Below are 14,945 nucleotides of genomic sequence, written 5' to 3' on the forward strand. Positions count from 1 at the left end.
GGGTGCCTCCGGCAGCGCGGGCGCCGGCGTGCCGGCGGCTGGCTCGGGGCCTGGGTGCGTGTGCGCGCGTGTGCGCGGGGCGGAGAGCCGGGGGCTCCTCCGCGCGTGGCTGTGCCTCGGAGCCGCAGGCTGTGCGAGCGCGGGCGCGAGCGGACGCACAGCCCAGGCGGCGGGCAGCCGGGGTTATCTGAGCCGCTCGGTCTTGGGTGGCTGCGCTCAGATCTGGGGGCGGCGGCGGCACAGGCGAGACACGCTGTCGGGCCGCGGCGGAGCCGAGAAGCGAGACCCAGGCCCGGACGGCAGCGGCGGGGCGCAGAGCATGGAACAGCGCACGGGCCGGGCAGGTAAGAGCGAGGAGCGACTGGTCAGCGCCCCAGGCAGCGGGTAGTGAGGTGGTGGGGTGGTGGGGGGCGGCATGTGGGAAAGATGGGGCAACCAGGAAAGAAGGGCAGACCCCACTCCTTCTTCCTTCTGTGTTTGCCCTGTGGCGGGGGCCAATGTAATTGCTGGGGACTGGGACTCTGCGGCCTCTCCCCACCGGTGGGACTTCCTGTGCTCTCCCTCCCGGTGTCCTCTAAATCTGCTAAAAACTTTCCACCCAGAAAACGTGAGTTTTACAACTTCTCTTGGTCTCTTTACAGAACCGGGCTTTTCCATTCTGTTGTGCCTTTAGGACTTTATCTTTCCGCTTTGCAGTGTATAAATGTTTTGCACAACTTCCTCCAACTTGGGTGCAGAAGGAAGGCCTTAGTTTCTAGTGGGAATGGAGTGTGGGTGTGTGTGCATATGTGTTAGCGGATGGGGACACGCTGTGTGCACATGTCTGTGTGCACGTGTATGAGGGTCTTGTGTCTTTGAGTTTGAACTTAAATGTAAGCACTGATGTAGATGTGTCTGATGTTTAGAGAAAAGGCTCTGCCACCAAAATAAACTTAAGGGAGGCCTGAGGCAAGGGGAGGGATGGAAGGCCCCAGGGGACCCAGATGGAGAGCAGAATCTGAACCCATTGACCCACAGGGCTAAGGGAGTGGAGGGCTGCTCCTTTTTTTTTTTTTTTTTTCTCCCTCCTTCTCTCCTCCAGGCCTGCAAATTCAACTCTGTCTGCCCACTACGTGCCCTAGAGTAGCATGGGGGTGTGAAGCCAGGTAGCCAAGTTTCGTTTTGGATTGGTGGGGAGGGACAGGGTTGGATCAGTTTCCAAGAGTTTTCCAAATAATTCCACAGAGGTCAAGGACCTACTCCAGGCCCTTTTTTGCTTCATTCCTCACCTTTCCCCTGTCTCCCTCACCCCTTTCACCAGACCCCAACAGCTCAGGTTCTGTCTTTCAGCTGATAATCCAGTTCCACTCTCAGGATTGGTCTTCCTCTAAGCTTCTTGGCCCAGTCTCTGGGCTGCCTCCATTCCCCCTTGGGTGCCTGTACCCACTAGGAAACCGGGGCCCCCAGGAGTGTCAACTGTGGTCCCCTGGGCTTTTAGGGCTCTGGGCCACCCCTCTGCACCAGAGGTTTAAGTAGGGAGATCAATAGCAAACAGTTGTAATGATCTAATTAATTATGGCAAAATTAAAAGCGAGTACAAAATCAATCTCTGATGGTGTTGAAGATGGAATTCAATTGAGAGCCCATCTGTGCACCCCCTCGACCGTATAAATATGCAGCCCAAGGACAGACCTAATGGCTGGGCCTTCCTGGAAACCTCTCTCCCCCTTTCTTCCTCCCCTGTCCAGGGCTTCTCTCTCACTCACTGCATCTACTTTGCTTCTTACCACCTCCTGCCCCCACCCTTCCTTGTTTCCCTGTCCCTCTGCTCAGGCTCTGGACACTCCCAAAGGCGGCTCTTTCTGCCTTGCAGGCCTGAGGTGCGCAGAGGGGTTCCCAGTCCCGGCAAGTCTCCCAGCAGATGCAGCCAGGCTTCCTCCCCAAAGCCTCGGGAAGGAGAAAGAAGAGCGGGTTTGGGGGGGGGCATCCCTGAGCTCTGTTAGAGCCCTCACCCCGTTTCTGAGCGTGCGGGATACTCCAGAAAGAACCAGGGCGCTTCCCCAGCGTCGCCTGCGCCTACCTGCACCAGGCCTGGTAGCCGCACTCCTGGCGCGGGTGGTAAAGAGAACCGGCGGACCAGCTGTGCACCGCACTCCCTTTCCCTTCCCTCCTGTTCCCGCTTTGGCCGGTGCGGGGATCGCAGTCCAGCCAGCGGCGGCCTGGGGGAAGAGTGGGGAGGAGCGGAGCTGGGCAGGAGGCAGGGCTGTGTTTGAAAGGAGGAAGCCACCGTTCCCTTCGAGGCGGCCCCACGGAGCCCCGGAGTCTTCCGCCCTCGGAGCCGCTTTCTTTATTTTCATGCCCCCCTCCCCGGCCCTAATTTCTACTTTAGGCACGTCTGGCCGGGACACAGCTCCCCGGGGGCTCTGCGTCCCCCAGACGGCCCCCATGCCCCTTTGGCCTCATCCGCCTAGTTCAAAATGACAATGACACGCGCGCGAGAGCGAGCGTGCCTGGCTGACGCCCTGGCACAACCGCTGCAGCCGGGTTTGCGAAGGATGCGGGTTTTATGTAGTGTCGCTGAGCCAGATCTGGAGGAGCGAAAACCACCAGGAAAAGGCGAAGCATGGAGGAAGGAGAGAGAATCTGCAACTAGGTCAATTGTGGTCTTTGGCCTTCGTTGCAGATACCCCCAGAATCACAAAAATAAGACGTTTGTTTGATGTCTGCCGGCTTGTCCTAGCTGGTTCTCTGGCTCCCTGTCCCTGGTCCCCTACCTCTCCCTCCTGGGGCTCTGCACCCACTCCCTGGCCCACACTGAGTTCCCAGGTTTCTTTCTGCCCTCAGAGACCCTTCCCACTCCCTGGTCCTGCGCCGGACCCTCAGAGCCTGGGGGAGACACAGCTCAACGCCTCCCCTCCCTCTTTTGCCAGGCCTCCTCACCCCGTTATTAATTGCTGTGTTGACCTGCAGGATTGATTGGCGGCCCCGCAGGAAGAGGCTGAGAAGGCCTTGGCCTCGGAGCAGCCTCGGCAGAGGGCAGAGGGAGGAGGGGGAGGTGTTGGCTGGAGATGGGTCTTGAGCTCCTATCTCAGCCCAGCCTGGGACACAGCTGTTTGCCCAGACACCCTTCTCCATCCACTCCCCCTCCCCACCACACACACCTTCCACGCACCCTTACAACATTCTCAGGCGATCTCCTCACCAAGAGATGTTCAGCCCCAAGGAGACCCATCAGAAATTCTCCTTAATTGATTTAGAAATGGAAAGAGGCTTCCTCCCTCCATTAGTCAGTTTCTTCAATCTGTTCGTTCGCCGCGGGTCTAGACCTCACCGCCGGTCCAGACACGACGGAGAAAACTACTGGGACCCGGCTTTTTTCTGTCCAAGATTTACTTTGCGTCTCCCCCACCCCCCCAGGAGCAGTTACAGAAAGTTAAGAAATAATCCTGGATGCAGTGACCTTTAGAGTCTCAAACCAAAGCACTTTTTCCAGGAAGAGCCCTTGTCCTGGCTCCTGGGGGAATTCGGTGCAGCCCTTTTGTTTCAAGTTCAGGGCGGCTCTGTACCGCCAAGGGTGCAGGGCGGGGGCTTGCAGCAGCCTGGGGCTGGGGTCTAACCCTAGAGCGGAGACCCTCCCTCCTCCCCCCACTCCGCCCCCCCTCCCGTCTGCTTAAACCTTCGCGCGCGCGCACAGATACACGCGCGCACGCGCGCGTAGACACACACACACACACACACACACACACTCTCTCTCTCTCTCTCACAGGGCCCCCACAGCCACAGCAACACCCCTTGCCCCGATCCCAGGCCACAGGCCCACGGGCCAGGCACCGGAACAGGAGCGAGCCCCCCAGACGTCCCGGCTCTGGTCTGGAGTGGGCGGAGGTGGCAGGAGAGCCGGTCCCTAGAGAGCCCCCTGTGCTTTGGTTCTCTCCCCGTTTCTATCAGCCCCACTCTTTTCCCTTCTCCCATCCGCTCAGGTCCTTTGTCTCCAGCCACTTCGCGGCGCCCAGCAGCTTGTCCCCCGCCTTGGCGGCCCTGCCCTGCGCTTCCCTGTGTTCGGTTGGCGGGACTCCCCCTGCCTTACCCGCTCCCGGCTCTGGCGCGTTCTCCGCCTGCTCCTCGCATCCACACGGCTGCTGGGAGAGGAGGAAGGGAGGGCGGGCGCGCCGCGGATGGATCCGACAGAGTAGATTTGGTGCTTGCTCGCAACTCCGGCAAAACTCAGCCCGCCGGGGTGCTCCCGCCCCTCTCTAACTATTCCTCTGCGCTGCAGAGCCGCGCGCCCGCGTTTGGCCCCTTCCTTTCCTTGCTCGTCGGCTGTGGCTCCTTCGCTCCCCGCTGGCCTGCCCAGCATCTGCAGTCGCGCTCTCCCCGCTGCCCTGCACTCCGCTCCCTTTCGGCTGCCCCCCAGCTAGCTCCCGCCCGCCCCCTTCCTCTGCAGCCCCCTACGTATCGGTGGCGGTAGCGGGGAGCGCCGGGTCGGTCTGGGGCCCGTCCGTACGGTCTCTCCCTCCACCCCAGCCAGGTCCGGCTGCGGGTTCCAGGCCCGGCTGAGAGCGGGTGTTAATCATTACTTGCTCCCCCCCCCCCGCCCGCACAGCCTCACTCGCGCTCTCTCACCCGGGCTTGGGGAGGAAGGGAAGAGGTGTTGGCCGGCTGGGGACCCCGGCTTCGTCCAAACCAGCCTCTTCGGGCCTTCCAGAGACAGGTGTCTTCTCCGTTCCCTCAGCACCCTTTTCATGTCCCTTTTCTTCCCCTCCTCTCTCCCCGCCTTCCACGATTCCCCTTCAGCAGGCCTCTCCCCACGGTCTCAGCTCCGCTCAGGCTTTGGCAGGTTGACTGAAGGTCCTGGGAGGACCAACTTTCTTTGTTTGGAACCAGACTGGACGGGATTTCCTTTCCCACGTCTCGGTGAATCGTCCAGCCACCTCCCAACGGTTTTGGCAGACTGGCCCAAGGGGGACCGCGCCTGAGGCTGCAATTAACCTGGCTGTTGGGGGGGCGGTAGGACTTTAACGGGTCCTCTAGCATCTGCGCTGAGGCAGAGGGGTGAGGGTGCAGGAAGAAGTGAGAATGGAGTGTCAGGAAAGACAGAGCAGAGTGGTAAACATGGACAGGGTGTGGTATAGTCAATGGAAGGAGGAAAAATCCTGAAAAATCACGAAGGGAGGCAGCAAGGAATCCTCTTGTTTCCTTTATAGAATAGAAGTTGGATGTAAAGCACCACTCCTTGGCTTGCCTAACCAGTTCAGATCCCTCCTTCCCTTTGCGGAAAGCTGAGCACTTACTCCTTAACCTACCACAGAAATGTTTTGTTTTCAAAGTGCTTTGGTCCATGGAGTAGGCAAGACAGGTAATCATCCCTATTTTACAGGTGAGAAAACTGAGGCCCAAAGAGGGAAAGGGACTGTGAATGTGGTGGCTGCTGCTTCTTCTGGGTTGTGGGGTGAGTGGCCCCTTTAGCTGTGCAAGTCCATGAGTGTCTGGGTGGGGATGTGTGGGACAGGCTGTATGCAGGTCTGAGCTGGGACCCTCACGGGCTCTGTGGGCCTCTTGGCTCTCAGCCTCCGCTTGTTTTCGGTAACACAGGGCCCTCCACTCTTACCCTGTAGACCAACTGGCCCAGTTTCTCCTGGCTTGACAATTTTTTCAGCTCCCCAGTCGGGTGGCCCACCGGCGGCCGCCACCTGGCAGGCCCGTGCCGCTAAGAGGCCGCTTTGGTGGCCAAGTGGCTTGCATTGTCGTTTTCCCTCAAAGGGGCTGCGAAGGGCCGGGCAGGTCGCTGGGACCTCTGGCGAGGAGCAGCCGGGTTCAAGGGGGAGGGGCCGGCGAGGATAAAGGCGCAGCACGTGCGCCGGGCCTCCACAGGACCAACAGACCGAGCGGGCGGGGCCAGCCGGGAGGCGCCCCCCCTCAACCCGGGCTTCACGCAGGGAGCCCAAATATTGGGAACAAAAGCGGGAAAAGAAGAGTGAGAGCAGAGGGAGGGAGGGAGCCAGGGAGGGAGCGAGGAAGCAGAAATTAGGGGGTCTTAGATGAAAAAAAAAAAAAGAAAGTAGCTTTAGGGGGAATGTGCCGTGGAGTGTGAAATTGCAGCCCATGGTGCTCCATATTGTACCAGAAGCTCTTCCAAAAAAAAAAAAAAAAGCCATCCTCCAACGTGACCAGAGGGCTAGGAAGGGGGAGGGGCGGGGAGAGAATGGGGAGGGGGAGGGGAGAGGGCCGGGCGGGAGCGGGTCAGGCCTAGCTGGAGAGGGGGCCGGGTGCCCGCCCGGGAGGCCTGGTATCTGGTCGCGGAGAGTGGCGCCCCGGGCTGCGCCAGGACCCAGAGGGCGAGTGGGCCGCGGCCGTCCCACACTTGGATTGTCAGCGAACTTTTTTTCTCTTTGCTTTTTTCTTTCTTTCTGGTGCCAGTGGCGGCGACTTCCAAAGCCGGGACTAATTCAGAAAAGGAGCTCGGCGGCGAAGCTGCTACTCTGCTCTACCTTCCTCTCTTCCCTCCTCCGTTTCTGCTTCTCTTCCCTTCGGACTAGTTTTCTCCCCCCTTGGTTCTAAACAGCTTTTTTCCCCCCCTGAACTTTAATGCGTTTAATTTGGTCCGCGCAGTGGGGAGCATTTCCTAGGGAGATACATTTAATTTCGGAATTTCTAATCCCCTCCCTCAGAGGCCTGGCCCTGGCTCCCTTCGCCGCTCCCCAGGAGGTGGAAGGAGTGGAAGGAGGAGGACAAGCCCAGGCCAAGGGGGAGGAGCCCGCTGGGAAGCTCCCTGGCGGCCCCTACCCCCCTAGGGCCCAGCTGCCTGCCCGAACTGCTCCAGGTGGGGGTGGAGGGGCAGTGGGGGGTAAGTCTGGGCTCTGGGTCAGGGCTCAGCCTACAGCCAAGAGGTAGCTACCCCTCTGCCTTTCCTCACCCCGACAGGAAGCGCTGGGCCAGGGAACGGGAAACCAGGAAAGGAGCAGAAGGGTGGAGAAGAGAGCTGGTGTAAGTGGGGGAAGCGTACAGGGTCTACACGAGCACTTCACTTCATGCACAATCTGTCCGGAAACGCATCTGGTAGCTCGGAGCACTAATGATGCTCGGCTTGGGATGCCTGTGCATTTGTCCACTTGGGGTGTGGGGGAGGAAGTCAAGGAAAGGGGTCCTGCTTCTCCCACACCTACACCCCGGGGGAGCAGGCCCTGGACAGCGAGAGTCAGGCCAGCTGCAACTCAGCTGCCAGAAAGGAGGCAAGAGCTGGGGCAGTGGGAGAGCCTGGCAGGGAAGGGAGCGGAGAAGGCGAAGGAACGGAGATCCACAAGGAAGATTTATTGGGCAGATCAGATGCACAGAGGCGGCTAATGAAGCAAATCCCGAGATGGGTATCAGAGCAACTCCCCAAAAGTTTATTTGCCTTTAAATTTCCGCAGGGAGGCGGGCGCCTTGTTTGAAGTGTAAATGCCCCTAGGTTGGGGGGTGGAAGGGCCGCTTTGAAAACACCAGAGAGAAAAGGTTCATTTAGAGGCAGACGGGAAAAGCAACCAACCCTGACAGGTCGGAGCCCGGGTTGTGTTTGGGGTTGGGTTGTTTTCTTTATTTCTCTTTCTTTTCCTCTTTCCTCTGCTTTCTTCTTCCCTTTTCCCCTTTCTTGCTATTTTTTTTTTTCTCCTCTACTAGACTCTGTAGAAGAAGAATGGGAAGAACAGGAAAGGGAGCATCAGAGGGAGAGGCCAGTGCCTGGAGAGAAATCTATAGGCCAGCTCCGGAGCCACAGGAGAAGGAAGAGCCTTGGCTAAAAGCATTTCTAATCATCAGGGATCATTGCTCTTTAACTTTCTAGACCCAGGAATGGGCTGGAGCTGAGGAGGAAGCTGCCAGGGGCTGGATTGGAGGGAGGATGAGTGTCCAACTAGTGCAGTGCTGGAGAAGGGGTCCCAGGAAGTGGGGATGACCAGGGTGGGAGTGATTCTGGGACATCAGAGGCCACCTGGGAAATGAACTGTCACAGAAGGGTCTTCACTCCTTGGGGGGTACATGGGAATGATAGGTGTGCGAGTATAACTTGTAGCACACTTGTGCATTAAGTTCTCCTTTCACAAAATGTGATATCCCTCTTGCCCAATACATGGAAATGCCTGTTGTCTGCATCCACACTTCTTCATAGTATGTGTAACATAGAGATATGTCTAGCTGGGTCTGGAAAAATCAATTAGTCTATGTGTGTGTGTGGGGGGGGGGACTGTCTACAGTCTTATTCCTCACGTAGTTCAGACTCCCCAAGACTTAACTTTCTGGACCAATGTAGGGAAACCTGGGGGCAAAGGGCTCCTTGAGTTCTGAGCTCCTTTCAATAAGGGTCCTTCCCCTGTGCCTTTCCCTCCACCCAATCTTGGTTAATTACCTTCCTGAAGGAAGCCCGAGGCTGTACCAGGTAATACCACCTGAAAGCTCCTTTCTCCCAAGCCTGGGAGCCTTTCCCTTAGGCTGCCCGAACTGTGTTTTCCTTTTTTTTCCGCTCCCCACACAAAGTTAGTGCGCGTACACGGGGTTGGGAGGCCAAAGCAAACCCGGGAGCGCCATCTGCAGGTCTCTAGAGGAAGAGACTGACCTTCGGGGCTAGACCCTGCGCCTTCACCCTCTAGCCCAAGGGAACCAGCCTGGCCGCCCACGGGAAGAGGGAGTGAGGGTTGGGAAGGAGGGGGCTGGAGAGAAGTTTGTGTTTTTTTGTTTTTTGTTTTACCCTCCCAAAAGTTACGCTGCAGGTGGATTAAGCAGATTAGGCTCAGGAGGATCCAGGAAGAGGGAATGTCCAGCTGAGTCAGCCCCCTAAGGAATGGGTGGTTCAGAATCCTATAGGACTGAGCCTGGCTGGATCCCCCTCCGAGGATTAAGGGCATTCTGAACACCACCCCCACCCCCCACCCCCTGGGTGCAAGAGGCCCAGTAGAAGTCTCCTGGCTGAGTGGAGCGGTGTGTCCCCCAGCCTAGCTGCTGCCTGGGCACTGGCCAGCGGGACAGCGTTGTGAGGCTGCGGCTCTTTCGCAGGCGCCAGGGTCTGCAGTCAGGGTCCAGAAGCGCCCGGAGACCAAGCAGCAAGAGCGGAGCGCGGGCTTCCCTGAGCCGCCCTTTCGCAGACCCAGGGAAGCGGGGGGAGGGAAGGAGGGAGAGAGAGTTAAAACATCAGCTGAAGTGCCAAGATGATTTATGAGACGAGGGAAAATATTTCATAAAGATCTCCCGGATATTCTGTACTTAACCAGTTAGGAGACAAAGGGCTTCTCCTGCCTGGTGCGTACGAGGGGACCCGAGCGAGCGCGGACGAGGGCTGCGGAGGCTGGGCCAGCGGCTCCGGCAGGAGCGGGGCCGGGCCAAGCGCGCTGCGCCTCCTGCGCTAGCTCGGGATCCGTCAAGCTGGCAGCGGGCGGCGCTCAGCCTCGTTCGCAGCCTCTTCTCTCCAGCCGGGGAGAGCAACCCTCGGTTCCCGCGTCCTCTGCCGCCAGCGACCAGTCGCTTTGCACTGTCTCCCTCCCCAAGCCCTTCTCCCAGGCCACCCGAGGGTCCAGAAGCCAAGTCCCTGGCTCTCCCACTGTCCGCTGGGTCCCACTGAGGCAGGTGGGTCCTCGCTGGAGGTCTCCAGCTCCATCCTAAACCGAGCGTTCTGGGCTACCCAGACTCTGATGGCCAAGGGGACGAGGGAAGTCCTCCGCGCAGCTGCGCGTGGAATGAGAGGACAAACTGCCGAGCACTTTGCCCCGGAATGAGAATTGGGGGTGCGTGGGTGGGGAGGCACCTCAGGAGGGAAAGGCGAAAGGGAAGGACCAGAGAGAGGAAGGAAGACTCAGGAAGGAACGGAAGGGAACTCAGAGCTGAGAGGAGGGGGGTTAAGACTAGGGATGCGGACTGGGCTCTGGGCCGCGTGGCCCACGCGGGCACTGGCCGGTGGACGGCAGGGCTGGGTGAGTTGGGACTGTGAGCCTGGCTTCCGAGAGCGGCGCGCTCCGCGGCTCTCGGTCGTTGCCTGAATATTCATTAGACTGGCCGCTCTTTATCCTTATCTAACGTTTATCTTATCGGCGAGTTTCGTTTCTCAGTGTAGTTTTAATCCCGGGCTCCCCTTTCCCCTCCCCCTGGCCCGCTCCCCTCCCTCCCTCTTCCTTCGCCCGCTGCTTCCTCCCTCCCTCCCGTTTCCCCCTCCCCTACCCTCCCCTCGCCGGCACCGGAGTGACAGGCGCGGGGCCCTCCTCGCCGAAGCTCGGGGCTCCGGCGCTGGCGAATCACAGAGTGGTGGAATCTATTGCCTTTGTCTGACAAGTCATCCATCTCCCAGCGCGGGGAGGGGGAGGGGGTCTGGAGGGGGCTTTGCAGCTTTTAGAGAGACACACACCGGGAGCGGAGGCTCCAGTCTCCGGCCGAGTCTTCTCGCAGCCGCAACCCACCTGGGGCCAGCCCGGTGCTGCCGGCGCTGCTCGGCTCCCTCCCTCCCTCCCGGCCCTTCGGCCGCCGCGGCGTGCGCCTGCCTTTTCCGGGGGCGGGGGCCCGGCTCGCGCTCTCCCCTCCCGGAGTCGCCCGTTCGGACATCCCGAGGATTGCTACTTCTCTGCCAACTTCGCCAACTCACCGGCACTTGGAGCGGCCCGGCTCCCCGCCCGGCGCCCTCGGGCCGCCCCAGCTCCTCGCCCTCTCCGAACGCCGCCTCTCGGATGACCGGGTTCCTGGGGAGTGAGCGAGCCACCTCCCCCCGCCCAGCCTCAGCCGTGGCCTCAGCTGCCGCGCGCGCCATGCGCCCCCAGATCCCCCCGGCCCGGCTCGCCGCCCCGGGTCCGCTCTGCTGACCGCCCAGCCCCGCGCCCCGACGGTGGGAAGTTGCGGTCGCTGCGGTAGCAAGCTCCGATCCGCCCAGGAAGCGTCCCCGCGGGGAGCTCACCGCGGCGTCCCCCGCCCGCCCCGCCGCAGCTGGGCGCCCGTTCACCTCGCCCCCCTCCCAAACGTCCCTCCCTTTTCTCCTCAAGTCCTGAAGTTGAGTTTGAGAGGCGACACGGCGGCGGCGGCCGCGCTGCTCCCGCTCCTCTGCCTCCCCATGGATATGCACTGCAAAGCAGACCCCTTCTCCGCGATGCACCGTGAGTACCGGCGCCCGGCTCCTGTCCCAGCTCGGGGCTCCCCGTCCTAACCCTCTCCCGTCCTGTCCCGGCGCGGCCCTGGCCCCCTGCACTCAGGTCCCATCTTGGAGACTGCGCCGGCTTCTCCAGGCCCCTCCTTTCGTTCTTCCTCTTCCCCTCATTTTCCAGCGTTTCTAAAGCCTCCACTTTCCCTCTTCTGCCTTATGTCACCAATACTTCTCCCTCTACCTGCCTTCTTACTTTCCCCGGTGCCCATCACCTGCCTTCCTTTCTTCCACCTGCTCCTTCTGAGGTCATCAATTCACAGCCCCCCCGGCCCTGGCTCTAGCCATTCCACTCCCTGGTCACCCTCTTGCCCTGGGCTGGGAGACTAACTGGCAGGCAGTTTTAGAGGGGTTTGTGTTGTGTTGTTTTCTCTGTTCTCTCCCTCTCCCCCTCTCACCTCTCTCTCTCTCTCTCTCTCTCTCTCTCTCTCTCTCACTCTCCCATCCTCCCCCACCCTTCATTCATTGCTACCTTTCTCAAACTTGAGTGTACTTGTCCAGGAGGAGACTCCTAGCACCCGCAGCTTCAGTGTCAGGGCAATCAGGCAGAAGAGTGTGGGGGTGGGGTGCCCCCAATTGACCCTCAGCTCCCAGCATCTCCAGGCCCTGGCAGCCTAGCCAGGGTTTCTTGTGAGCTGGCTTGAAATAGTTCCTCTTCTTTTCTTTCCTCCCTTCTTCCCTTCTCCTTCTCCTTCCCCTTCTCTTCTCCTTGAGTTGGGAGGCTGAGACTGGCGGGACACGGTGGTCATCTTTCTCCACTTCTCCCTGAGAGATGCTCTAAAAACAAAGAGGGGTTCCAAGGAGAAATCGAAGTCAGGAAGAGATGGAGTAGAGGAGCCTGCCAGGCGGCCCCTGGGCAGAGCCAAGCTCTGCTTGCAGTTCTGGAAGCTCTTTGCTGGCCTCCCACTTCATGGCAAAGATGGTCCAGCCAGTGACCTGGCCAGTGGGTACTCCAAGAGGGGGAAAGTGAGGGGGAAAGAACAAAAGGAAGGCAAACGCCCAAGCTGGGGAGAAAGGAATGAGAAATTTTGAAAAGGTGGAAGAAAATAAAAGAAAGAAAACAGAAAGGATGTTATCCAGGAAAGAGGATGGGAGAAAAAATGAAAAAAGAGGAAAAGAGGAAATTATTTTAATGAAATTTGAATTTATCTAATTCATTTCCTGTGTCTTTAGCTTGGAGAACAATTCAGAGATTTTTTTTTTTTTTTTGGCAGTCTTTTTTTTTTTTTTAAGATAAATAGATTCTAAATAGAAAACTTCTCCTCCTCTGTAGATTAATAATTGAGGATGATTTGTAACTTTTCAAGGGGAAACTTTTTTAGCCCTGGCTTGGATCGGTGCTCCAGAAAGGAGAGCCAAGGAGGAAGACCTCTGTTTTTCTTTAAGCTTATAATTAGCATTACAGGGGTGAGCTTTAAAAAAAAAAAAAAATACTCCTGGGGTAAAATATATTTTTTAAAATAATTTCCAAGTACAGGTAATCCGAGTCAGGAGCCTCGGGCCGCCGCTGGTCTCCACCAGCTGAGCCAGAAATCCTGTCTCCTTTTCCAAGCGAGTGGAACCGGGTCCTCTCGCCTTTTTCGCCCAGCCCGCCGGCCTCCCTGCCCGGTCGCCTCTGCTCTCGCTCTCGCTCTTTGGCCAATTCCGCGGGGGATTTGCCGAGTCCCAGCCGCCCACTGGGTGTCACTTTGAAACCCAAAAGGGGGCAAGGCGTGCTGAGGGTGGTCGGAGGAAGGGAGAGAGCGCGGCGCGGCGCGGCGCGGGCGGGCGGGCGGGCCGGCGAGCATCCGCAGCCCGAGTCCGCGCCGGCGGCAGTGGCGCATTCCAGGCCTGACTGAGCCGCGGCTCCCGGCCCGCGGCCCTGGACTTCTGTCGGGCCCCTTCCCATCCCCTTCCGTTAGATTGGGGACGAGGGGCCGGGCCTGGAGCCCGGGGGAGGCTGAATTATTCATCTTTAATCTGCCCGCAGCTGCCGCCTTTTCATACCGGTAACGCGAGTTCTCCCGGGGCCTAAATTATTGATGGTCGGGGTTTGGAGGGAAGGGAGGGGTGAGGAGTGGGGCTAGAGGTAGGGAGAGTAGCGGGAATGAGAGGCAAAAATAAGAGGTTCTAGCCTTCCCCAGCCTGCAGATCGGAAGCCTCTCCCCAGGGGTTTCACCGGCCCTTGCTCTCAGTACCCCCAGGAGGGGACGGGAAAGAAATGAGCCGATCGCAGATGTTCCCGCTTTCTCCGAAAGTCGCCTGAAGCCCGCAGGACCCGGCCTGTAGGTTCCTGGCCAAGTCAGGCCCGCCACTAGAACTCTGCGCTTGGATTGCTCAGGAACTGCGGCGCTGGGTGATTACTCTGGGTGCAGGATTTCTAGACTGCTGTAGGCCAGGGAGAATGGGGCACCGCGCAGCGTCCTCGGGCCTGATATCTGGTGACCACTTTGGCTCCGATGTTGGAGGACCACGCTGGAGACCCTGCGTCCTCCTCCTGGCCAGGAGAGCAAATGCCCTTGCTTCCTGGTGTCCTGGGATGCTGCCGAGGTCTAAGAGGTCGGAGGGATGGGAGCTAGCTCCTGCTGACAGCAAGGGGTGTCCCATGAGCCCTCAGCCTGTCTAGGCGACCTGTACCATGCTACCTAGGTGAGACAGTGGGTTCCAAGCCTGGCTCAGGGCGGCAGGCAGACAAGCCCCGGCAGCCTGTATTCTCTGGCTGCTGGCGCGGCAACCGGCTGCCTCCCCGGCTCTGAGCACGGACACCGGACCCCTGCATCTTCAGCCTTCCGTCCTCCACCTGGCTTTCTTTGAACTTTAGACGCTAGGGATTCAAGTGGGAAATACGGCCTCGAAATATCTAAAGATAGAAAACATAAAGGAAAGGAAAAATCCCGATCGAAAGCCAGAATAAAACAAAAACAAAAACACAGAGAAGGAGGCAGGAACACCAACTCTGATTAAAAATAGATACAAGAGGTAGGGAGCAAAAGGAAGGAGTCAGACACTTAGCCCCTCTTTCTGCTCAGAGCCCTTTTGTATTGAGTCGATGGGTCCCAGACCCCACCCCCCAAGTTATCTGCCTCCAAGCCCTAACACGCACCAACGACTCCCCTTGCTTGCGGCTCAGGCGGGATCCCGCTTGGCTCTGCTTCTGCTCTCTGCTCCGCCCTTCTTTTCCTCTCCTACATTCTTTCCTGCTGGCATTAATTCCCCCTCTGCCTTCTTCTCACCCTGCTTCTCCATTCCTTCCCTCACTTTCTCCCTTGAGAGGTGCTGGTCTTAGAGCCGTGTTCTTCCCTGCTCTCTGCCCTGCGTCTGGGTTTCCGCGTCTCTACGGCCCGGCCCGTGGGTTTCAATCCCCAGTCGCCCTGCGTTGCTCGGCAGCGGGGACCACCGTTCTGCCGCGCATCCCAGATCACGCCCCTCCGCCCTGCCTGCTCCCTTCGCACGTCCTGGGCCGCGGACCCTGACTAATGGCCGGTCCCTGCTGTGTGTGGGGTGTTGTGTTTTTTTCTTGTCTCTCCCCAGCAGGGCACGGGGGTGTGAACCAGCTCGGGGGGGTGTTTGTGAACGGCCGGCCCCTGCCCGACGTGGTGAGGCAGCGCATCGTGGAGCTGGCCCACCAGGGGGTGCGGCCTTGCGACATATCCCGGCAGCTGCGGGTCAGCCACGGCTGTGTCAGCAAAATCCTGGGCAGGTGAGGGCCTCAGAGCCACCCCTGGGAGAAGCCTTGCCTCCTCAGCCCGAGGCCCTGGGTCTCCAGACCAAGGACTTGGCTCAAAGTCCAGGATGCCAGTGGGAGATGGGGTATCTGGATACTGGGGGGAACCTAGAGAGCTGC

General features: G+C 59.2%; 1 protein-coding gene across 10 annotated transcripts in view; it reads left to right on the forward strand.

The window, feature by feature from the left end:
- Positions 1 to 59: 59 nt before the first annotated feature.
- The window catches only part of PAX2 (paired box 2), an 89,185-nt gene continuing 74,299 nt past the window's right edge, over positions 60 to 14,945 (forward strand). The window contains exons 1-3 of one of the 10 annotated variants that reach the window (XM_082722420.1): positions 60 to 344; positions 10,968 to 11,078; positions 14,633 to 14,801. In XM_082722420.1, the coding sequence (XP_082578546.1) occupies positions 320 to 344; positions 10,968 to 11,078; positions 14,633 to 14,801 (305 nt within the window). In that variant the 5' untranslated portion in view covers positions 60 to 319. Of the gene's footprint in view, positions 345 to 9,253; positions 9,915 to 10,967; positions 11,079 to 14,632; positions 14,802 to 14,945 lie in introns of those variants that run through there. The other 9 variants (XM_082722426.1, XM_082722419.1, XM_082722421.1 and 6 more) reach the window with 9 other exon arrangements.

The sequence above is a fragment of the Mustela nivalis genome, assembly GCF_964662115.1.
Source record: "Mustela nivalis genome assembly, chromosome: 2".
NCBI lineage: Eukaryota > Metazoa > Chordata > Mammalia > Carnivora > Mustelidae > Mustela > Mustela nivalis.